Source organism: Rattus rattus, chromosome 2 (genome assembly GCF_011064425.1).
Source record: "Rattus rattus isolate New Zealand chromosome 2, Rrattus_CSIRO_v1, whole genome shotgun sequence".
In the NCBI taxonomy this organism is placed as follows: Eukaryota; Metazoa; Chordata; class Mammalia; order Rodentia; family Muridae; genus Rattus; species Rattus rattus.
This window is the reverse complement of record NC_046155.1, coordinates 60635366-60659966: the sequence shown is the minus strand read 5'-3', so window position 1 is coordinate 60659966 and position 24601 is coordinate 60635366. Positions and strand designations below refer to the sequence as shown.

At 45.4% G+C, this 24601-nt stretch overlaps 1 protein-coding gene across 5 annotated transcripts in view; it reads left to right on the top strand.

The window, feature by feature from the left end:
- Vti1a (vesicle transport through interaction with t-SNAREs 1A) overlaps positions 1-24601 on the top strand; it is a 292766-nt gene that overhangs the window by 184276 nt on the left and 83889 nt on the right. Inside the window, exon 9 of one of the 5 annotated variants that reach the window (XM_032892328.1) lies at positions 8854-9618. The exons of the other annotated variants lie outside the window; for them this stretch is intronic. Within the exon in view, the coding sequence (XP_032748219.1) occupies positions 8854-8920 (67 nt within the window). The 3' untranslated portion in view covers positions 8921-9618. Of the gene's footprint in view, positions 1-8853; positions 9619-24601 lie in introns of those variants that run through there. 5 annotated transcript variants of the gene reach the window in all.

Here is a 24601-nt window from a genome sequence, read left to right as displayed (position 1 = left end):
TTTCTCATGGCTAGAATTTTTAAAATAAAGCATTATTTCACTATTGTAACTACAGTCTGATGTAGGCATTTCTTTTTCCTGCCTTGAATTACACGTTAAATTATGCATTTAAGGTTTTTTTTTTTCCTGCATTTTACCCTCTGCATTTCAACAGTTCCCTTATTGGATAAACTGATCACCGAGCCTCACTTTCAGTGTCAGGCAACTATTTAATGCCTGGAATACTGAATATTAAGCAGGAGTGAGAAACTGATTAACCAGTGCTAATAAACACAGAGTGAAAGGCATTACCTGGTTCTGTAACATATTAATGCGAGGATAAAAGTATTTACCGCTTCCTCGGAGAGGCTTTTGCTAAGCCTAGCAGACTGAAAAGAGGAACGGTTTGAACTCAGGCTCCTCTGGAGCCTGATTCTGGATGAGCATTAGCTGCTGGTAGTGTGGCCATGCCAGGGCCAAGGCAACTTTCCCTGGCTGGAGCATTCCCAAGCTATCACGGGCATCAGACAGGTGGGGAATAAATATTGTAGGATTGCGGGGCATCGGAAGAGAAGCTCCTGGTCCAGGGACGCGGTTGGACAGACTTCAATGGGAGCAAACAGGTGTTCCTGGGCAGAGCTGTCCTCAGATGGCTGGGGTGTGCCATGCTTTCATACACATAAAAGTTCCTCTTCTCTCTGCCCGTAGGAAAATCAGAATTAACGGCAGCTCTTTCTTTTGAAATGGAAAAAGACAACTCAAACTATGGCACCATATTTTGGCTCCATCAGATTCCTATGAAGCGTGCAGTCTAGGTTGAAGGGGAGAACCTGGGGCCCAGCGTCCTCACTGCTTTCTGCAGGAGAGATGTCTGGAGAATCAGGTGGATGCACGGGCCTTTTGCACCCTGTGTGCACCTCCAAGATGTAATAGGCTCTCCTTGTATCGCTCCTTTCTTTACTCAGCAAATATTTCTCAGTGCTCGGATTTTCTAACTTGTGGAGCTTAGTGCTAGGGACAGTGGAAGCTGGAGGAAGGACCCGCCCCCGAGATGCTCCGCCTGAGGTGTGGTCATGGCTCTGTCTGGAGAGGAGAGCCACCAGCAGAGGGATGGCTGACGTTAGGACCTTGTCCTTTCCTACTGACAGCATATGTAGATAGGACGCTCGGGTGGTATTTGGGACATTCTTTTGAAATCACACTTCTCCAGTAAAATGAAAAATAGTAATGAGTGTGTTACATTTTAAAATTCTTTCTAATTCCCTTTTTCTTGAAACAAACTGCTCCATTGATATTTAAATATTCTCTTCTAGCAATGAGTTTAGGGATATATTATATTTTATTAATAGTGTATCTTTTCTACTTGTAATTTTAATTTTCATAATTATTAAAATTCTAATGTTTCTTTAAACAAATGTTACTTCATAAGGAAAATTATCCAGAAACATGGCATTGGCATGGCACCCTATAAACACGTACATTGTTTGTAATTTTAGTATAATAGCCCAATTTCCCCCATCCCTTTCTTCCCTGCAGCAGATAGCAACAGATACAGAGACCCACCACCCTCCCATATATCCCACCTTGTTCTCTTTCAAATTCACTGCCTCTTTTTTATTAATTGTTGTTATATGCATATGTAGTAGGGGGTGGTCAGTGTTTCTAAATAACATAAGTACGACCTGCTCAGTCTGCATAGTGTCACATGTGTGAATGCTTTCAAGGCTGCCTGCCCATTTGCCGTGGGTCAACAGCCAGTGTGCTCTTCCCTGGGGAAGACTATTGCTCTGATTCCCAGCATTCCTCAGTTGCCCACAGTTCTTCGTGTAGGGTTGAGGCCTCTTGACCTTCCTTCAACAGTAGTCCTAGATGTTGGCACTGTCTGGTGAGGTTCACCCTTGCTCAGCTCACGTTTGAGCAGTCATGTTGGCAAGACTTTATGGGTGTAGATGGGTGTAGCTTCTGACATTTTTAGGAGATGATCCTACAGAAAACTCCCTGATCATCTTACTCTTACAGTCCTTCTACCTCCTCTCCTGCAGTCAGCCCTGAGCCTTAGGTACAGAGGGCTGAAGCATTTCCTAGTTGGGACCGCACTTTACAGCTCTGCATGCTGATTGGCTGTGTTCTTCTATAATGGTCTCTGTCTATTGCAAAGAAATGTCTCCTTGATGAGAGGTGAGATGTCTTCCTGCCTTTTCTTCTGCAGGGTTTCCTGAGCCCTGAGGGAAGGATTTGATGAAGACCTCAGCTCAGGGCTGGGTGTTCCAAGGTCTCTCACTCACTCTGCACATTGTCTAGTTGTGGGTCTCTGGATCTGTTCCCATCTCCTGCAGGAGGCAGCTTCTCTGGTGATGACTGAGGGAAGCATTGATCTGCTTCCCTGGCCAGAGGCCATTTTAATCTTTTTATGTATCAGCTAACAAAATTAATTTAAATAAGGAATAGTGGCATATAATTCTTAAGATAAAAGGAAACTGGAACAAAATTCTTTGTACTTATACTGTCCAGAGATCTCATTAACAACGCCTTAGTACATTTCAATACAATGGTTTCTCAAGTGCTTTTCTTATATAACTTTATATTCTGCTATTTATATTCATTATATTGAAATGTATTCCCAAGCCAATAACGTCATAGCTCACAATGATTTACATGGTGTTCCCTCACTAGAATACTTCCTCTGTGTTAAACAGTCTCTGAGTTTCTAGTATATAGCTATACATTGATGCCGCGTGTCTCTGCCCATAGGTTATATCATCTTAGCACACCGTCCTTGAAGAAAATAACTGCTCATCTCATTCACAATGTCTGTATCCTAGGACTTTGACATCTGGCGTCTACTTCAAGTGAAGATATGTGTTTGGGATGTAGTGATTCATATGTAGGAGTGGCCAGCTGTCGCACACATGATGTGCCTGTATGTATGTTGATTTGACTGGCTCTCGTAGTTCTGTACTGCCCTTCCAGGCTCTGTAGATGTCAAGCTCTTTTCTTCTGGTCTTGAGTGTTTCAGAGGAGCTGAAGGGTAGACCCAGGTCCTGGCCCTCTAGTGTCAGTTTGTTAGTTTCTTTGTTTACTTTGAGGTTTGTCATTTGGGGAATTGAGGTCAGTCTGTCTACCCATGGCCTTTCTGCAATGAGGTCTTTCATTCACTTTGTGTAGACCATAGGAAATCTAAATAGATTTAAACTTGTGGATTTCGGTTGTTCTTCTACCCCAAGGACATTTTTTCACTGTGCCTTGAATTATTTCTTCACCTTCCAAATGTATAGTTTTGGAGCATTTGTGACTCCCCACCAGCCCTGTGTTTCACGGCTTCATGGTGTTTACCACGCACCTTTGGTGTTTTCTTCATGCCGTGTTACAGTGTCTCTGGTCGCACTTCACACCGTTGTTTTGACTCTGCTGCAGGTCATATGACTGCTAAAGCTGCTGTCGAGGTAGGATTGCTTTTCTGCTCACTTCCCAGAACCATTGTTTAATCTCTGACACTTCTTTAACGCTCACTGCATTCTGCCTTCCCTTGGAAGAGCTCCGCCTTCTTACTGTTGCTCTGAGTGCTGGACGCCTGTGTCTCTCCTGTTGCGTTCCTGGTTCTATGCTCGATCCTTCCTGTTGTATTCGTGCTATTTGAAGTTTTTCGCTTGGTTGCTTTGCAGAACCACTTCTTAGGTCCACAAGTAGTTGGAAGACTTCTGTTTAGCTTAGTTTCAATTGCCTTTGTCTCTGGACCGTCTTCAGTGGGTACGTGCGTCTTCTTTACCGTCGGGGAGACCTGCCCAAGCTGCACCAACACCTGCATCTCCCTACTCGCCTTGTCACTGCGGAAGAAGAGGGTAGGAAAAGAAATGAATGCCACAGCGTAGATAGATGCTAAGCCACACCCCTGCTGAGAGCCTAGCAGTCTCTGGTTATGACAGACCTTCCGAGGTCTTTGTTATGTAGAGGAGACTTCGGGAATATGGATTTTTACTTACATTTTTTAACTCAGTTCACTTTTTGTTCAATAGAAAACTTCCAGATTCTGGCCATTTATAATATAGACTTCAATAATATGTTTTTATTCAAATTTAATGGAATACTTTGATAAATAGACCAGGTACCATTTTAAACTAGAGACTGTGAAGAATCTTTAAAGTCACCCTTAATAAAGGGGCCATATAAACCATTTCTATAGCCCACCCCTTGGGCTGTATGCCTGGGTGGTCTTGTTTTAACTGTTGTTGTTTAATTATTGATGGTTTACTGACACAGGAATAGAAGCCTTAGGGAAAACAAAATCCCACATGCCAGTTTCTTCAGATGAATCTTCTTTGAGGTTTAAGTGTCCCTCTAAGTAATACAGCGAGGCAGGAGTTAGAGGCCATTGTACTCCACCCGACAAAGTCAGCCACAGCATTTCTTATTGGAGTCCACAGATGCAATTTGAAGCTGACGAATGTCTGCTTTGTTCCATTTATAGCAGCTCCCCACCACACACACACACACACACCTACACACACACACTCACACTCTGACCCTTGTGGGAACAAGTCTCTCCTCCAGTAATAAAGATGGCGGCGTACCTATAAGAACTAATTTCCCGTCATCTTATTCTTGAGAATGCCTAACTAGCTATGGAGGGAGAAGAGATTCCTGACCTCCAGGAACTCAGTCCCTGATAGAGAGATTGTCACTCAGAATGAGAAATCCTCAGTGAGCAGCTCCCAGACTTGGGAGTTTACTGCCAGCTTGGAGTGTCCAGGTGAGCTTCCTAGAAAACATGGCATTTAGAACAGGGTACAGATGACATCGCTCAACCAGTAAAGATGCTCTCGCTAAGTCCAGTGGCCTGCGTTCCATCCACAGAGTTTACATGATAAAAGGAAAAGAATCTGTTTTTGCAAACTGGCCTCCTTAAGTATACCCTGTCATAAGCACATGTACACATAAACACACATAATAAGTAATAATAATAAATGTAAGAATCAAAATATATTTTTTAAGCATAAAGAAAAGGTGATGTTTGTAATTGCCATTGAACTAAAGGGCTATGATTTGCACCGACATAAATAAAAGGGACACCAGGCCAATGGAACACCATGAACAAAGATAGGGAAATAACAATAAATCATAAGGAAGTCATGTCAAGCAGTTCTGATTGGCTGATGGCTATCCACTATGATCTTTGCCTTTCATGTTCAGATTCCTCATGTCACTGTCAGTGTTTACTGAGCATGCGCTGTGTTCTGGACTACACCTTTCTGTGGTTTTCATATAGCCTAGCCATATTCCTTTCCAATCGCCCTTGTCTGCTTGGCACTGGTGTCTCGGTATTCTTCTGAGATTTATGAATGGTACAGTGCGCCATGTTGGTAGGCAGCGTGGGCACCTGGTAAATGATGAGTTAAGGGCGCCGTGTTCGCTCTGAGCTAAGGCTTCAAGCCGCTGTGTTCTAATAGGCTCTGTGGCAATGCCGACCCTACCAGACCAGGTGTGACCGGTTCCCTCAGCTCTGCAAACACAGCCTAACTCTGCTACTTCCTAAGACTGCGTCAGTGTATGAGGCGAGGAGAGCGGGGGCTGCAGTCTGGAAGAATCCAGGGGCTCTGCACTGCAGACAACCTGGACAGGCTGGACTGGAGTCTGAGTCCCCCATCTTGGTGGGAGTGGCCTAATCCAGCCGCAGCTGCTCATTGGTTGTTGTTCTTAAGCAAGAGTTTTCCTTACTTGGACTCAACCTTCCAGCCCAGTTTACTTTGGGGGAAAGCAAGTGAAGGTTGCTCTTGTCAGGCTCGGCTTTTGACAGTCATAGAGAATGGAAGTCATCCTTGCTCTGAAGCCTTGTCTCCAGGCTCACCTGGCTGGTAGGCGAGGCCTCTAGCTTTCATCGGCCTTCTTTAAATGGCCCACAGCCAGCCTGAAAGAACCCAGCCCCAACCCTGTTAGTCAGCATGATCTAAAGCACTGGATGGCATAGTTGTATGCACCCGCAGAACTCACGGGGCCCAGAGCTTCCGCTCTGTGAGGAGTCTGAGCTCTGTCCGCCCTTAGCTGGTGGGCAGTGTGTAAACACAGTATCCGGCTAAGATCTCTTGGCATGCTTTTTCTCTCCCCTGATTTTTATCTTACACATATAGCAATGCCAGTATGGAAGGGAATATTCTTAAAAAGAAAGGGAAACAAAAGCACACTGCTGGAACCCAATGTGACTGTAATTATCCACACAAACTTTTTTTTAGCTCTTTTTTTGCATATGTTGACATTTTTCTTTCTGTGGTTCTAATTCCAGTGTAAACAAAACTTTACGTTCTGGCTGTTTCTTTTTACTCAACATTATAGCTTGCACTGCTAACATTACTTTGATATTGTAGTTAGTGGAGTCTTTTACATCAAATGATTATGACATTTATTGAGACTCAGGAAAACCCAAGCTGCATGTGTTTGGCATTCATTGACTTTTTCAGAAAGTACAAGGGCTATCTGCAGTGCGTCTCGGAGATCCTCGGCGGACATCTAAGAAACCCCCTGTTCGGTTGGGCCCTGGACCATCCATCCATTCAGACCCTTGCATGTATGGATTGTAAGTGTCTGGTGATAACCTGGATAACGCTGTGCATAAATAAGCACATGGTGTTCTTTGTTCTGTGGTGAGGGTGTCTCTGGTCAGCATCCTCTCACTAGGAGGTGTAAATAGATTTGGATGAAGGGTCTGGCATCTGCCATGTGCCAGAGTGTGTCACCAGTGTAGGGTGTTGCCACCAACACAGTTGTAGGCTAACCAGGTGAAACTGGTCTGCACCTCAGGGGCAATGAGGAGCCCTTGAGAGAAGGAGTCCAGGATAGGGATCAAGGGTGCAGTGGGCAGGACTGTGTGACGGGGGAGGCTGGGCAGCACGAGGCAGTGCTGGAGGTCTTCCACATCTGACAGAATCTGAAGAAAGGATAGTGCAAACTTAGCTTTACTCGTCCTGAGCCCAGCCCTAGGGACGATGATGGACGATCCTCGTGTTTTATATTCCTTCAGGAGAAGTCTGTTCTGCTTTGTTTTGTTTTAATTCTTAGCATCTGCATACTTTTTTTTTTACATACAATAAAATTCACCCAGCTTAAGTATTATGTTAAATGAATGTTGGCAATTAGGTACAGTTGTAAAACTACCACGACCCACAGAATATAAAACAGTCCTTCATTCTATTGCGTTTCCCCCAACTCAGTTCTGTCCCTGTGCTGATCCAGGGAGCTGCTTCTGACAGCGGAGTTTGGCTGTCTCTAGAGTTTCATACGGATGGGATTCCATAGCATGTTGTCCTGCTGTGTCTTCTTTCACACACGGTACTGCTTCTGAGATACGCCTGTTTGTCATGTTAATATCGCATGCCTTTTCATTACTGGGTAACATTCCGAAGTAGGATGTGGTAAATTTACCCATTTATTGCTAGGTGAATGGGACTCTATATGCTGCCTGTAGTTTGGGAATTACATAAATAATGGCACTGTGACCTCTGTGTACACATCTTTCTGTAGACATAGGTTTCTTCTTTCTTGTGTGAATATCTAGGACTAGGATTAGTGTGTCACCAGGTAAATACATGTTGGACTCCACAAGAACTTGTCAACGTTCCTGCCTCTGGCAGCGCAGGAGACTTCTAGTGGCCGTGCACTCAACTCCTAGTGCATCCAAGTAGATGTCAATGACTCAGACCCTCTTAGAATAGCACCCGGTCTTCTGGTCACCCTAATTTCTTGGACTGCTTGCCTTCCTTGTCATCATGATGAAGCTCCCTTCTGAAGCAACTTAAGGGAGGGAAGGGCCATCTGGGCTGCAGTTTGAGAGGATACAACCCATCATGAAGGAACCAGTAGGGGTGTGACACAGCTGAGCACACTGCGTCTGTGATGTTCAATGCAGTGAGCACACAAGAAGTGAGGCTATCAACTGTGACCTCAAGACCCACCCCAGGGACTGACTTCCTCCAAAGAGACTCCGCCTCCTAAGGTCTCCACAACTTTCCAAACAGCACCTCCAGACACATGAACCCATGGGAGACACTTCACATGCAAACTACAAGGCTAATCCATTCTGCTGGCGTGTGCTCACCTGCTGGTTGTATGTTCAGGGCCTCAGACACACAAGTTACTATCAGCAATTTTACATCCCTGTCATACACTGAGGGAGCTGTGGCCTGGGCCTGTGGGGATAAGAAGATTGCAGTTGGAATGACAGCCTCTTGCCACTGATATACTGCCAGCACAGGCTGCTTTGAACCCAGTATGTTCATCTGTAAGATTCAAGGTTTTAGTCAATGGTTTGTGGCAAAAATAAAATGACATAGACCATGTTAAGCACATACCACATGGTCAGGCCCAAAGAAAACACATAGCACAAATGTCTGGAGTAGCCAATGACTCCATAGTGTACATGTGTGTACCACAGTCCCCCCGCACACCTGTGTTCCTACCCCAGCTCCCCTGTGAAACCCAAATCTCAGGGCTGGATACAAAGAGGTGCAGTATTTAAAGGAAGTGCCACACTGGACAAACTGCTTAACCCCTCTGAGAGCTAATTAGTCAGACAACCAACCCTAGAACATTTAGTTTCTACAACTATTAAGTTCTTCCTGGGTTGATTTGGAGATGGTTGGGATTATATCTGTTTCCTGGGAAAAAATGTCGAAGTGAAGGCAAATGCTAGCTGAACTTTACAACACAGCAGTGTATGCCACTGTGTGCACATTGTCCTCTAGCCCCATCAAAGTCCCCACCATCTCTCCTGAGGGTAAGGAGTGGTAACAGCTTGCATAAGAGATTCCCTTGAGACCAATGTCAGAATATTCTAGCAAAGGAAATCATCAAAACTTCTAGTCAGTTAGTGATAAAATCTTCTTGCAGGACTAAGCCAGAATCCAGTCAAGGACAGAAATTCATAGAGACCCGGCGGGGTCCCCAGAGATGCTGATAACCTTTCCACACGTGTGATGGACCCGCTAATGACGCTACTTCAAGCCAGTCCTCACATTTCAGTACCACTTCTAATGCATTAATTCATCATTATTAGCTATGCTAATTAAGAGTAACTAATTAATAAGATAAAGAAAGCTGCCACACAGTCTTAGCTGCCTCTGGAATTCTACTCTTCATTAGTCTTTCAAACATCATCTAAATACCTGAGGGAGGATGTAGTCCCATTCCAACACTCCAGGCAAGCCCTAGAACCCTGGGGTATGGATTAAAACTAACACACACACAGCTACACACCAACAGAAGCTGTTTAAGAGTAATTGCAGTGACACATGACTTCTGAGATTTACAAACTCAGGGCATGAGTTTGTGTCTGTTCTTCATACGATGGGTCCAAGAACATGCTGGGTTGTCAGTGGGGTTCCCATCCTCTGCCTTCCACCTGATGGAAACACCCCAGGCCATGTTGGAGCCTTTCCTCCCATATCTTCAAGGAAGTGCAACTGGGAACACTGGAGAGCTCAGCTGTGTAGCATGGTGGCCCATGGGCTGGCCACCATTATATGTATGTACGTATCAATCTCTGTGAGCACACCTCCTCCTGTCTGATGCATCTGTCTGTGAGCACACCTTCTCCTGTCTGATGCATCTGTCTGTGAGCACACCTTCTCATGTGTGATGCATCTGTCTGTGAGCACACCTCCTCCTGTTTGATGTATCTGTCTGTGAGCACACCTTCTCCTGTCTGATGCATCCATGTCTGTGAGCACACCTTCTCATGTGTGATGCATCCATCTCTGTGAGCACACCTTCTCATGTGTGATGCATCTGTCTGTGAGCACACCTTCTCATATGTGATGCATCTGTCTGTGAGCACACCTTCTCATGTGTGATGCATCTGTCTGTGAGCACACCTCCTCCTGTGTGATGCATCCATGTCTGTGAGCCACATCCTCTGTCTGAGCATCCATCTCTGTGAGCACACCTCCTCCTGTTTGATGCATCTGTCTGTGAGCACACCTTCTCATGTGTGATGTATCTGTCTGTTAGCGCACCTTCTCTTGTGTGTTGCGTCTCTCTCTGTGAGCACACCTTCTCATGTGTGATGCATCTGTCTGTGAGCACACCTTCTCATGTGTGATGCATCTGTCTGTGAGCACACCTTCTCATGTGTGATGCATCTGTCTGTGAGCACACCTCCTCCTGTGTGATGCATCTGTCTGTGAGCACACCTTCTCCTGTCTGATGCATCCATCTCTGTGAGCACACCTCCTCCTGTTTGATGCATCTGTCTGTGAGCACACCTTCTCATGTGTGATGCATCTGTCTGTGAGCACACCTTCTCATGTGTGATGCATCCATCTCTGTGAGCACACCTTCTCATGTGTGATGCATCTGTCTGTGAGCACACCTTCTCATATGTGATGCATCTGTCTGTGAGCACACCTTCTCATGTGTGATGCATCTGTCTGTGAGCACACCTCCTCCTGTGTGATGCATCCATGTCTGTGAGCACACCTTCTCATGTGTGATGCATCCATCTCTGTGAGCACACCTCCTCCTGTTTGATGCATCTGTCTGTGAGCACACCTTCTCATGTGTGATGCATCTGTCTGTGAACACACCTTCTCATGTGTGATGCATCTGTCTGTGAGCACACCTTCTCATGTGTGATGCATCTGTCTCTGCGCACACCTCTCATGTGTGATGCTGTGAGCACACCTCCTCCTGTGTGATGCATCCATGTCTGTGAGCACACCTTCTCATGTGTGATGCAACCATCTCTGTGAGCTCACCTTCTCATGTGTGATGCATCTGTCTGTGAGCTCACCTTCTCATGTGTGATGCATCTATCTCTGTGAGCACACCTTCTCATGTGTGATGCATCTGTCTGTGAGCACACCTTCTCATGTGTGATGCATCTGTCTGTGAGCACACCTTCTCATGTGTGATGCATCTGTCTGTGAGCACACCTTCTCATGTGTGATGCATCTATCTCTGTGAGCTCACCTTCTCATGTGTGATGCATCTGTCTGTGAGCACACCTCCTCATGTGTGATGCATATGTCTGTGAACACACCTCCTCCTATCTGATGCATCCATCTCTGTGAGCACACCTCCTCCTATGTGATGCATCTGTCTGTGAGCACACCTTCTCATGTGTGATGCATCCATCTCTGTGAGCACACCTTCTCATGTGTGATGCATCTGTCTGTGAGCACACCTCCTCCTGTGTGATGCATCTGTCTTTGAGCACACCTTCTCATGTCTGATGCATCTGTCTGTGAGCACACCTTCTCATGTGTGATGCATCTGTCTGTGAGCACACCTTCTCATGTGTGATGCATCCATCTCTGTGAGCACACCTTCTCATGTGTGATGCATCTGTCTGTGAGCACACCTCCTCCTGTCTGATGCATCTGTCTGTGAGCACACCTTCTCATGTGTAATGCATCTGTCTGTGAGCACACCTTCTCATGTGTGATGCATCTGTCTGTGAGCACACCTTCTCATGTGTGATGCATCTGTCTGTGAGCACACCTTCTCATGTGTGATGCATCTATCTGTGAGCACACCTTCTCATGTGTGATGCATCTATCTCTGTGAGCACACCTTCTCATGTGTGATGCATCTGTCTGTGAGCACACCTCCTCCTGTGTGATGCATCTGTCTGTGAGCACACCTTCTCATGTGTGATGCATCTGTCTGTGAGCACACCTCCTCCTGTGTGATGCATCTGTCTGTGAGCACACCTTCTCATGTGTGATGCATCTGTCTGTGAGCACACCTCCTTCTGTCTGATGCATCTGTCTGTGAGCACACCTTCTCATGTGTGATGCTCTGTCTGTGAGCACACCTTCTCCTGTGTGATGCATCTGTCTGTGAGCACACCTTCTCATGTGTGATGCATCTGTCTGTGAGCACACCTTCTCATGTGTGATGCATCTGTCTGTGAGCACACCTTCTCATGTGTGATGCATCTGTCTGTGAGCACACCTTCTCATGTGTGATGCATCTGTCTGTGAGCACACCTCCTCCTGTGTGATGCATCTGTCTGTGAGCACACCTTCTCATGTGTGATGCATCTGTCTCTGTGAGCACACCTTCTCATGTGTGATGCATCTGTCTGTGAGCACACCTCCTCCTGTGTGATGCATCTGTCTGTGAGCACACCTTCTGTGATGCATCTGTCTGTGAGCACACCTTCTCATGCATCCATCACTGTGATGCATCTGTCTGTGAGCACACCTCCTCCTGTCTGATGTATCCATCTCTGTGCAACACTTTTTCTTCCCTCAGTGTTGGGTTCAGGCCAGTCCTTAGTCATGCTAGGCCATCAGAGCTCCAGCACTGAGCCCCGATCCCAGCACACACATGGTTTTGTTAAACTCTAAGAATCTCCAACTTTATTCCACCAGGGTTGTTCATGGACTCATGGTTTAATGCACTTGCTATGCATTTTATACATCAAATAAATACATAGTTTTAAATCTGAAATAAAGTGATTAAAGGGTGACTGAACATGGCACATGAAAAGTGGTCATCCACCTGCTGCCTGAGATAAATGGCTCCTTCCTGCCTCCCTTCCTCTCTCCCTCCCCCCCCTCCTTCCCTCCAGGGCCTGCACACTACATGCGGAGCCCATTCCTGTGTTGTCCTAGCCGGATTCCTTGCCTGTCACCCCACTCGACATTGAGACCCTGGAGGGAAGGGACTGGCTTTCAATCCACTGGGTGTAATAGGCATTCAGTAAATGTTTGATGAACGAAAATCTCCCTTGTGATTAAAATATCACCAGCAAATACAAATATTTTCTGTTTTCTCTCACTTGGATTCCTAACCTCTGATAAACTCTTGAAGTAAAAAAACATGAAAGAAAAGTTAGGTAAGAATGAAATGTGTGGAGGTGAAGAAGGTTTGTCTGTCACTGCAATTCACGTGATAAAACCCCCAATGTCGGGACATTGCATGATATAAAATTGTGAATGACTGGGATTGGACATAAATGCCATCACCTTCCCAAAGTGAAATATAAGAGGCAGGAATTGAATCTTGTCCTATTCTGAGCCCCTGCTCTTCACTGTCACTGGGAACAGAACGGGCATCAGGTACGAGTGGGTGGACAGCCATGCCAGTGGAGAAACGACCAGGACTTCTACAAGGAATTTAACTCCCTCCATTTTGCTAAAGATCCGTAAGAAACAGGAAGAGGAAAGTGCTCGTGTCTGGCAGCACACTGACGGGTGGCAGTGTCTGATAGCACACTGACGGGTGGCAGTGTCTGGCAGCACACTGACGGGTGGCAGTGTCTGGCAGCACACTGACGGGTAGTGTTGGTCTTTTCGGTATTTTTACTTCCAAACACCTTTAAACAAAGTAGATGAGTGTGTATTAAAAAGTGTGTGTATCAGTTTGAGTTTGTCTCAGAGAACAAACACTTGAGGTTAAATCAGTGGCCCAAAGAGATGATGCCATGCTTCGCCCCTAAATCATACAGGCAGTGCCACAGGAGAGGTTTGGAGGCCTACTTTCCTACTATTTCCATAAATGAAGTTTAAATTTAGGAAAATTAAGTATTAATGTTGTGCTTCCTGTGAACCTCGCCACACATTGTTTGAGTTTTTAATCTACGCTGAAGCATTTCCATTAATTACAGAAGGTGGGTTTTCTAATGTGGGGGTTCGTGATTCCATAAGCATTACTAGGGAGCCAGTAGGACAGAAAGGGTAGAGGCAGCGAGAAACGGAAAAGGCACCTCATTTTCTTGGGTCTCTAATGATGCTGGCAGGGTGAGGGAGAGTGGGGCTGTGGCTCAGTGGTTACAGCACCTGCCCACCATGCACTGAGCCCTGGGCTTGGCACCCAGTGTCACCAATCCAGGCTTGCACCCCTGTAATACCAGCACCTGGGAAATGGAGGGAGGATAATCAGGTCATCTTTGCTAATAGCCAGTTTGAAGCCAAATTGGGATACATGAAACCCTGTCTCAAAAAAAAATTTTTTTTTTACTATTTAAGGTGAAAAGATAAAAAGGCCTGTTTTGGGGGTGGGGTAGATTCATTCATATTCTCTCTCTCTCTCTCTCTCTCTCTCTCTCTCTCTCTCTCTCTCTCTCTCTGTAATTGCTGTTGCTTGCATTGGTTTTACTTCTTCCCACAGTAGCTATAGTTGTTTTGTTCATAAAAATCACAGACAATGTGAGCTCCAAGACCAAATTCCAACCCGGGTCTTGGACATTCAAATGTGTACCATTCCTGAGCAGAGTCCGGCCGTGCTCACGTCCAACCACGATGCTAGCTTAGTGCGTACAGTCTCATCGCACACTGGAACCTTTGGCAGGGTCACTGCAAGGAAGACACAAAGCTGCAGGCTTGTGGGAAGCCAAGGGGCCCTGTGTGCCCTCAGCCCTGGAGTGAAGCACCCAAGCTGTGTCAGTGGGAGAGCTGCCACCCTGGAAGGCCCTTCCACTCCGCAGGGCCCCAGTCCCCTGAAGCTAGCAATGAGGGCCTCACAGGGGAAAGGCTAAACTCTGCTTCTGACCATTTGGGTTTTGGGTTTGGTTGTTGTTGTCGTCGTTGTTGTTGTTGTTGTTGTCGTCGTTGTTGTTGTCGTTGTCGTTGTTGTTTTGCTATCCGCAGCAAATTGGATTGAGAGCACAAATTGTCGTGAAAGATTTGGGAAGAACCAGGTACTGCACGTAGCTGTACAGTGTGCTCTAGGGAAGATCCTAGAGTCCCTTCCCTGCACATGTCTCCAGTCTGTCGTACTCCCGAGAAGGCTATGCCCAGGGGAAAGTGTGAGGAGGAGGGATGCTGCCCCTGAGTTGGTGGACACATTGCAGAGACTTGAGGGTGTTGCCTCAGAGTTGGTGCCAGCCACCACTGAGCCTATTTTTGTAACTCAGATGGCACTGCAGGTCTGTTGCACTCAAGACTTGAGCCATTCAGTGAGCGACTGATAACAGATGCCCTGGCTCTCTTCTGGGATGGTTTAAGATTTCTGCGGCAGGGGCCTGAGCCTGGTTGATGTGCATCTGGCAACAAAGTTCTAGAAAACACCCTCAGATTTCGGCTTAGTGTCAACAGAGAAGAAACTTGTCGTATTCTGTATTTGGTTTTCACTGTTCAAACTGAAATGGCTGAACACTGAAGAAACTATATTCAGCGAGCAGCTTTTCTCTCTGTGCCATTAGTGTGCCGTCCAGATAGATCATTAAGACAAGCAAACAGGAAGACAAGGTTCAGAGACCTGCCAGGCTCTGAGGCACAGCCCCTGGCAGGTGCTAAGGGCTTTAGCCGTTTCTCTCTCTGTGGTTGTTTGGTGGTCTCCACGCAGAAGGTGACAGGGAAGGCAGTGTTCATATTCTAATGGCTGATTGACTTGCTGCCTTTTTGAAATCCAGACTAATCAAATACCATTTTCTAGCTATGATTAAATGTTATTTATACACAGGTCACTGTGGTTAAGGAGGACAGACCTCATTAATTAGCACTGTGTGAGATGTGGGGTTTAAATACAAATGTGTGACCTTCTCCTTTTATTTGTTCTTTGCAGTTTGTGTACTCGTGCATGTGCGTGTTAGAGTGCGCATGAGAGAGAGAGAGAGAGAGAGAGAGAGAGAGAGAGAGAGAGAGAGAGGGGAGGAAAGGAGGGTGCCACAAGTCAATGCCAGGTCTTCAGTTGCTCCCCGCCTTAGTTTTTTTTTTTTTTTTTTTTTTTTTTTTTGAGACAAAGCTTCTCACCCGGTGCTCACGACTCAGATGGCCTGGGAACGCAGGGATCCTCCTGCCTCCGCTTCCCCGCACTGGGGTTACAGAGAGCTCACACTGGGTATGTGCTGGGAATCCAAACTGCAGTCCCAGAGTTTGCACTGTGCTGACTGCACCACATCCCCTGCTCTGCACCTCACTCTTTTAAAAGGTTGTGAACTGTGTGTCTGTCTTCAGAAGGGAAATTCATGATCCTAAAGACTTGTGTTTATGTGTTCGTAGCTTTGTTTCATAGCCAAAAGACAAAGGAGAGTTGAGGTATTTTCTCTTTGCATATTTATTTTATACTCTCCTTCCCACTGTAGGAAGGCGTCTAAACCACCCTGATTTTTGCCTGCTCTCACTCTTTCTCGCAGTGTTATCTAAAGTTGTGTGTTTATATTTTAAACTCAGAGGATTCATTTGCTTTGGGATGGAAGCTTTCAGAAGCAATGTTGATTTATAAGCTACAATATTTAGCAAATACTTCAGACATACCTTAAAGCCAGTCCTGGTGACATTTTGCTATTAATTAAAGCTGCCAAAAACCCATGTCTGCTAAGTCATGTGACTGTTACATATATGCCTATTTTAAATTTGGAAATAGAAAACAGCTATCAATTCCAGATGCAGATCACAGCTGTGATTGTCACCTGAGTTGCTGGACTCTGCGACATGTCCAGCCTGTGGTTGTTGCTGGGTGTCACTGTGCCGTGCTGACACTTTGTATTCTCACCATCTAACTATAGTTTGTCCCTGGTCTCTGTTGCCATTTGACACATGGCGCCTTAATCAAGTCTGAGTGCCACTGTATTTATCAATAACACATACATGAATTCCTCATGATCAACTCAAGACAGGAAGAGAGACTTCTAGCTCTGGCTTGGGAAGTTGTTCAGTTTATCGTGTTAAGTTGGGAAAGCAGAGCTATTGCTTAGCAACCCTGGACTAGGCATAAAGTAACTGAAGCTCCCAAATGAGAAACATTTGTAACGGAATATGCCCTAACACTTGCTTTACCGCATGGCTTAGCACCCTTGTGCTCACACATGGTTAAACACATGTTGGAACTGATGTTTTAGCACCAGACTCACACATCTCTTTGTCCACAGATGCTGGAACACATGCTTTGCTACTCTTGTGTTCTGGAGGGAAGAGGGCAATCAGAGTCCTGTCTAGGATCTCTTTTTCCAAAGGTTCATAGGTTAGCGGCATTCAGTCAAAGGTCAGCGCCTTATTGATAAAGTCACAGCGCTTTTTACTAGATGACACAAACAAAATGTGGCTGTTCAGTCCATCTGGAGATGACACAGCCATGGTCTTCTGTACCTAGCTGATCATTAACCTCCTGGTACCTCAGTAGCGGTATCTCCCAGCATGCCTCACAGTAGTAACCTCCTGGTACCTCAGTAGAGGTATCTCCCAGCATGCCTCACGGTATTAACCTCCTTGTCCGTCAGTAGAGGTATCTCCCAGCATGCCTCACAGTAGTAACCTCCTGGTACCTCAATAGCGGTATCTCCCAGCATGCCTCACGGTATTAACCTCCTGGTACCTCAATAGCGGTATCTCCCAGCATGCCTCATGGTATTAACCTCCTGGTACCTCAGTAGAGGTATCCCCCAGCATGCCTCACAGAAGTAACCTCCTGGTACCTCAGTAGAGGTATCCCCCAGCATGCCTCACAGAAGTAACCTCCTGGTACCTCAGTAGAGGTATCTCCCAGCATGCCTCACGGTATTGTTTTGTACCTTTAGCTGGTCCACTTACGGTTTTCTAAATAATCTATTCAGCCTTACTCAGGCCTGGATGTAGAATTAAACAAGACTTCCATTTCAGCCACTAGCTTAAATTCTCTGTCTTACTGGACAGTTTCAATACAGACAGCAGTGACTGTCACTTCCAGCAAGAGGGATGAATGCCTCCTCACTCTGACCGCATAGGCTTGCCGTCCATGCTGTCTTCATTGATTTGGGCAGAATAGATTCAGTACAATAAAAGAACAAATACTAATTTGCACAGTTCTAGAGTTTGAAAAGTCCAACTTAAAGTGGTAGTATCTAGTGAGGGTCCACTCTCTAGTTTACAAATTACTTTCGTCTTATTGGATTTTCACATGGCAGATAGCAGAGTTGATGGTAGCTCTATCCAGTCAAATAACAAGACGACAGCAACCTGCCTTTCAATGGTGCTTTAGCCTACAACATATGTCTTCTGCTTCCTTGTTGATCCCTACTAGAATGAGAAGTAACACATGAATCCCATTTCATAGAATGGCATACCAAAACCCAGATAGCTCAGGTCTCTGCTAAAAATTATATAGCCAGTAGGTAGACAGTGAGGTTAGATGTTGACTGCAGGTTTCCTCACATCTAAATCAAGTATTTTCCTGCTATGTGACAAGGCCAACTCCTATAAGACACAAGGTACCACCTGGAAAAGCCCTTCTTATCAAAGATAGGAGCAGGAAGGATGTGATCAAAGCCACGTCCATTTGTGAAACTCTGTGTGTCAATCATATTCAAACAGCCTGGGCAACCCAGCATCCCATTCAATAGGTGCACACACCAAGGCCTTAAATCATAATAAATGTACTCAAGTCAAAGAAGTAATTCGTAGCAGGGCTATGGTTTGAATGCAAGCTTGACTCCAAATAAAACCCAGGCCCTTAACCACTGCTCGTATTGGCTCGTAACCAGCAACAATAGATGAGCTCATCAGCCTGCCACACTGATGCAGACGGCACTTTTGGGATGAAGTCTATTGTTTTCCTAATCAGTCCTGGTTGTAAAGGTTCGTGATTGGATTTTTCCATTTTTAACATGTGAAAGTGAATCAATATAACAAAAAGTAGAGGTTGTGGATATTATGGGAAAGCATTTGTAAATAAGCTGAGCCTTTAGTCTGTGCCTCTTAATAGTTGGCATGGCATACCCTGTCTGACTGACTGGCCATGGCTTACCCTGTCTGACTGACTGGCCATGGCTTACCCTGTCTGACTGACTGGCCATGGCTTACCCTGTCTGACTGACTGGCCATGGCTTACCCTGTCTGACTGACTGGCCATGGCTTACCCTGTCTGACTGACTGGCCATGGCTTACCCTGTCTGACTGACTGGCCATGGCTTACCCTGTCTGACTGACTGGCCATGGCTTACCCTGTCTGACTGGCTGGCCATGGCTTACCCTGTCTGACTGGCTGGCCATGGCTTACCCTGTCTGACTGACTGGCCATGGCTTACCCTGTCTGACTGACTGGCCATGGCTTACCTGGCTGTTACCCTGTCTGACTGACTGGCCATGGCTTACCCTGTCTGACTGACTGGCCATGGTATACCCTGTCTGACTGGCTGGCATGGCATACCCTGTTTGACAAGATGGCCGTGGCATACACTGTCTGACTGCCTGGCCATGGCTGGCCCTGTCTGGCTGGGACTCATGTAAGCTTTGTTTTGAAGGTTGACTTGAACATAAGAATATTTTGAGACTTTGAGTTTCTAAGATTATTATTGGCTGCTAAATCAAATTACTTAAAAATAAATTCTACCCTATCAACAGGGCTCTAAAGAGTCAAAAATGAGCAAATTATGTAAAGAATGCTGCCCTTGAGTTTGGCCAGTCAGAACGGCATTGTCTGGCCTATCTTCACAAGTGACTTTCATGACTTAAAGGTGACTAGAATGCTTGAACTCACTTTCCTTGTTAAATTGGTCTGGATCTGAATGCAGAGACCAGCAGAGGGACATTCACAGCAGGAGCAGCCAGGAAGAGCCACCTGTGAATGCCTGACATGTAAACGTAAGCAGGAATTTGTGAAGCCTGGAATGGCTGGAAGACCCAGAGGACCCAGAAGGCGCTTCATTCTGTTCTGCCCTCAAAATAGAATTGTTAGTGCCACTGCCAGGCCAGATCCAAAAGAGGGTGCAGTTCTGGAGTGTATAAAGCCTCACTTTGGGTTTGCTGGATTTTTCTGTCATTTTATTATGTTGAAGTTCAAGATCAAATCATTGCATCTTAGAATAGCCTTTGCCAAGCTTCCAAAACTCTGATCACAAAACCCTCAGCCGTCATTCGTTTTCTTGCCTAGAAATTTAGGTAGCACTGAGCCAAAATCTGAACTTATAAAGTGAGATTATACTTGATTAGGAACAAAAAAATCCTACATCCAGAAATGCAGATGTGCACAGCAGTCCTGGGGGGGTGTTGGTATTTGATCTCTAAGTCTTAAAGGTTCATGTTCCCAAGGTTAAGAAATTCAGAGAGCCAACTTTTATAGTAACTAATACTGAAATTACTCTGGAGATTCTAGAAGTATCACATTACAAATCACTCAGCTTTGGAAACCCTGCAGTGCATGGCTTATGAACATCACTGGATGAGAGGCGGGGCAGTAAGCGAAAGACACCACTCATGAGCCTCATCCACACCATTGCAGCACAGAGCGTACTCGCAGGAAGGAAGGAAAGGCCCTGGGAGTCAGAAGTGCAGCTGCAGGAACCAGGAAGCAGGCCTCCTGTGGATTGGGGTGGGAGGGTGCAGTAGTCAACTTGGGCTACACTGTCTTCCTGGTTTTCTAATATTTAACTTGATAACCAAGGCATGCTGTTTCTGTGCTAAGCAAGGATTCCACTTTGGTGAAAATTAAAGCCTAAGTCATTATAGAAAAATATCTCTTAATAAAACACGAGTATATGGGCAAGCAGAATAAAGAGACCAGAGCGTTTCACTTCGAGGAGATGCTGCTGCTGCTGTTCCTCCCTTTCTTCCTCCCCTCTTCCTCCTCCCCCTCCTCTTCCTCCTTCTCCTTTTTCTCCTTCTCTTCCTCCTCTTCTTCCTTCTCTTCTATATCCAGTCTTTAATCCCAACAGCAGAGGATGGGTGGATGAATCTGTGTCGCTTGCAGAAGTGAGCTATATATGGCAGACAAAAGTGTGCCTTTTCTACTCCTCACCCCCAGCCCTATTCTTCCCTGTGTTTGACTCACTGTGAGCTTGACTTGCCCCTGGGATGGTTGGAAAGTGGTTTCTTTGGGAAAGACACCCACTAAGCCATTATATTTTGAGATATTTTTTAGGTGGCCAGAATATATGATCATAAAAATATTGCTGAAATGTGGAATGTGGTGCCTCATATAGCTAATCAATACACAGGATATGTATGTGTATGTGTATATGTTTGTGGATGTGTATTATATTTTGATAGGCAACAAGGAAGTAAAATAAAAGAAAATGAATCATTTGTCAATTTTATATCATCAATAAATCCGAAATCTGTCCATAGCACCTAAACACTGCTGCCCCCTCATCCTCTCCAGTGCCTTTTTCAGATCCTGGGTTTTGACCGACATCCTATGGAGTACAGAAATAATCATTAGTTAGGTAGCTCAAAATTATCTTGCCTAAATTGGTAATGAGAGCTGTTCCACATATCTGTCCGAAAGCCTGCCAATTAGCATTGAGGTCTTAAAGGTGCAGCTTAAGGTATTTATTAATATGCTAGGTTTATTAGCGTATTTTATACATGCATCACGTGGATGTCTAATGCATTGCATGATATTGTATAATTGTGGGGCTTCTAATTTGTTATAGCCAGATCTGTTCTTCAGTGGTGTTTAAAATTCAGGATTACTTCATAGCTCATAACTGATAACTCATTAGGAAACTGTGCCGTGTACTTGAGGTTACCTCTAAGGCAATCCATATTTAACGATAAACTAGAGAGATTCCTAGCTACTTGACTGTCATTGACCAGCTTAAATATTTAAAGTAATCATCTGACCCTTTGCCTAGTTGCTCACAGAAAAGAAAAATAAGTGTGTACAAAACAGGAAAAGATATGTCTCAAATATCCTTTCCTGAATGAAGAAAACTTACAGTAGGAACTACTTAGGCATGTAGCGATGTGTCACTACACCCATAGTCACAGCATAACTTAACTGAGGGGTCTGTTTTCACCTTTTTTTTAAATCTAAGTTTTTACCGACGCAGAAATTTAAGCCCATCATGTACAGTAGTCAAACTGAGATTCACTGCTAAACGTCATAACACTTTACATCCCCATCTTTACTGCTGTATCTTTACAGATAACTTTGAATTGTTTGTCTTCCTTTCAAAATGATAACAAATCCCGAGTATTTGTTCAGTGCCTTGCTTTACATACATAAAGGAACATAGTCAAAATTATAATGGCACCGCCCTATGATCACTTCGGTGCCAACTCCCCACAGTGTTTCTCGCTATCTAGTAGGGAGTTGGGTGGCTTTAAAACCAAGCCTGCATGGGGGTATGGTTCTGCCAGTGTGACTTAACTTGCATCTGTTTGGTATCGATATAACAACTGGTGCTGGTCTGTGAGACACAAAGACGTTGGTGGTGTGAGTACAGCTTGTTTCTGGTCATCAGGACAGAGAGCTGAGATTATGAAGTCATTAGGACTTGAGATTCTGTATTGGCCAAGGTTCTTTGGTCCAGCAGGATAGACTCATCCAGCTCGTTTAAAAAGGAGGTTGTGAAATTCATTGATGCCTTTTTGGATGGAAGGCCACCATGAATGGATGCAGCCTCAGAAGAGGCCCGTCAGACTGCACTGTGTGTGTGTGTGGGGGGGTGTCTCACTGTCTCAGTCCTACCTACATGGAAGCCACAGCACTAGGATCTAGACATCATGATATTTAACAGATATGGCTCAGAGGAGCACACTCACATTCTGTTCCTCAAAGGTGGCTCACACAGATCACATTCACTTTCCGGGTTTACACAGTCTCTACTTGGCAGAGCCCAAGCCACAGTGTAGAATGTGGTGCCAGGACAGTCCTAGGAATATAGTTCTTAGCTTTCTAGTTTGTCACAGAGAGCTGGGAGAAAAAAAAAAAGGCGATCAAAACTCTACGAAAGAAATCAGTGCACACACCCTCATAGAAACATAAAACAGTGATTCTCAAATTGTGTTCCAGTGAACTGTAAAATTGTCCCCACCCAACTAAGACTGTTAAGGAAATGGACAGTGGACATGCCCTCACAGTCTGGACTTCATCCAGGGAAGCCAGGTCCGTCCACATCAGTTGAGTGTCTGTAATTGTTGGGGGAAAGCGTTCTCCTTTGCTTTCTGTTTGTGCTCTCTCTCTCTCTCTCTCTCTCTCTCTCTCTCTCTCTCTCTCTCTGTGTGTGTGTGTGTGTGTGTGTGTGTGTGTGTGTGTGTGTGTGTGTGTGTGTGTGTTGTTAGCCAGCTTATCAGAAATAAAGACTAGGATTGTTTCTCTAACAAATGTTCTGTTTTTAACAGAACATCTGCACTTCCCTTTCCAGTCATTGCAAAGATTCCAAGTTAATCTCGTCTCTCACATCATCATTAGAGGATGTGCTGCTAAGAGGCCTGTTCAGGTTAAGGTTTTTAATGTGAAGTCACCACCTCCTGAGAACACGCCTTTGAGTTGTTTCAAAGCCTTTCCAACATCTTCTCAGGGAAACCTCTGCAGCGAAGGGCGGCCGAGTCGTCATAGCCGTGGGGTAAAGGGACTGGACACATTAATTACTCTTCAGCTGCTTTATCTCATTGGACTTCAAAAACAGAATTAGCAGTAGCAGGAGACAGTGGTTGCGCGGGGTTAAGTTAATCAGTGTGCGCTAATTAAATAACTGTTGTGCCTCCCCATTAGACCTTTTTCAGGTGGCGTTGGGCTTTTTAGTAAGTCTCAACCTACCTGGGGTTTTGTATTTTAGTGTTCTGCCACAAACCACAGCCTCTAAATTAAGGAGAAAGGCAGAGTCGAGCATATCTAAAATCCCCAAGTCTAGGCCGAGGAAACGGCTCAGTCAGTAAAGTTCTCACTGCACCCAGAGCCTATATGATATGTCAGGGATGGTGGCAGGCACTGTGACAGCATGGGGCGGACAGAGCCAGGCAGATCCCTGTGGCTCACCAGCCAGCCTCACCTGCTAGTGAGCTGTAGGCCAGTGAGAGATCCTGTCTCAAAAAATAGGCAACTTCTGAGGAATGACACCCAAAGTTGTCCTGCAGTCTCCACATGTACACACACACACACACACACACTCCAAAATATCCTGAAATCCAAGATACCATGAGCAACTGTGATATTCCTAAGGTTTCAGATTACAGTTCCCCGTCCAGTCAGCGTATGCAGATATTAGAGTCCAAAAGTCTCACACTCTAAACTCACACTCTAAACAGCTCTGGTCCAAGCCTTTGGATAAGGCGCACTTAACCTTATGTGCACACACCTTGATCCTTGTGAAAGTGTTTGGGTGGCTTTTCTCACAGACTCTGTGGAGCGTCTCTTACTGTACTCCATGCAGCCAGACCCGCCTGAGGCATAGCTGCTCCCGACCCCCCTGCACTCTTACTCTCACTCAGACTTTATCGTCTCCTGTGTGCCTTCAGGACGTCCTGTCATCTCATGTGCCAGATGTCAAACCCCAGGCCTGTTCTGTCACCTTAGAAGCAGCCAAGCAGCCCAAGACTGGTCCTTTAAAACACTGTAAACACTCCCTGTGCACTTGAGTGTCTACCAATCCTCCCCAGTTATTCAGCTGCCTTCAGAGGCCTTGTTTGATGGGGAGTGGCAGTCTGTGTTGGTTTCTTGTGTGGGGTGGATAGATGGATGGATGGATGGATGGATGGATGGATGGATGGATGGATGGACAGATGGATGGGTAGTTGGTTGTTTGGTTGATTGGTTGCCTCAGAGGATGGATTGACAGATGGACAGACAAACAGATGGATAGGTGGCTTGTTGACTGCTTTGGGTTTTACATTATCCTTGATACGGTTGGTTTTACAGTACAAGGATTAAATGAAAGGCTAGTGTGGGTTAAGCAAACCACTCACCAAGGCTACATTCCTACCCCTGTCAGTCCTGTTCAGAAATGGGACAAGTGTGCTGAAGTACTTGTAATAAAAAATAAATTTAAAAA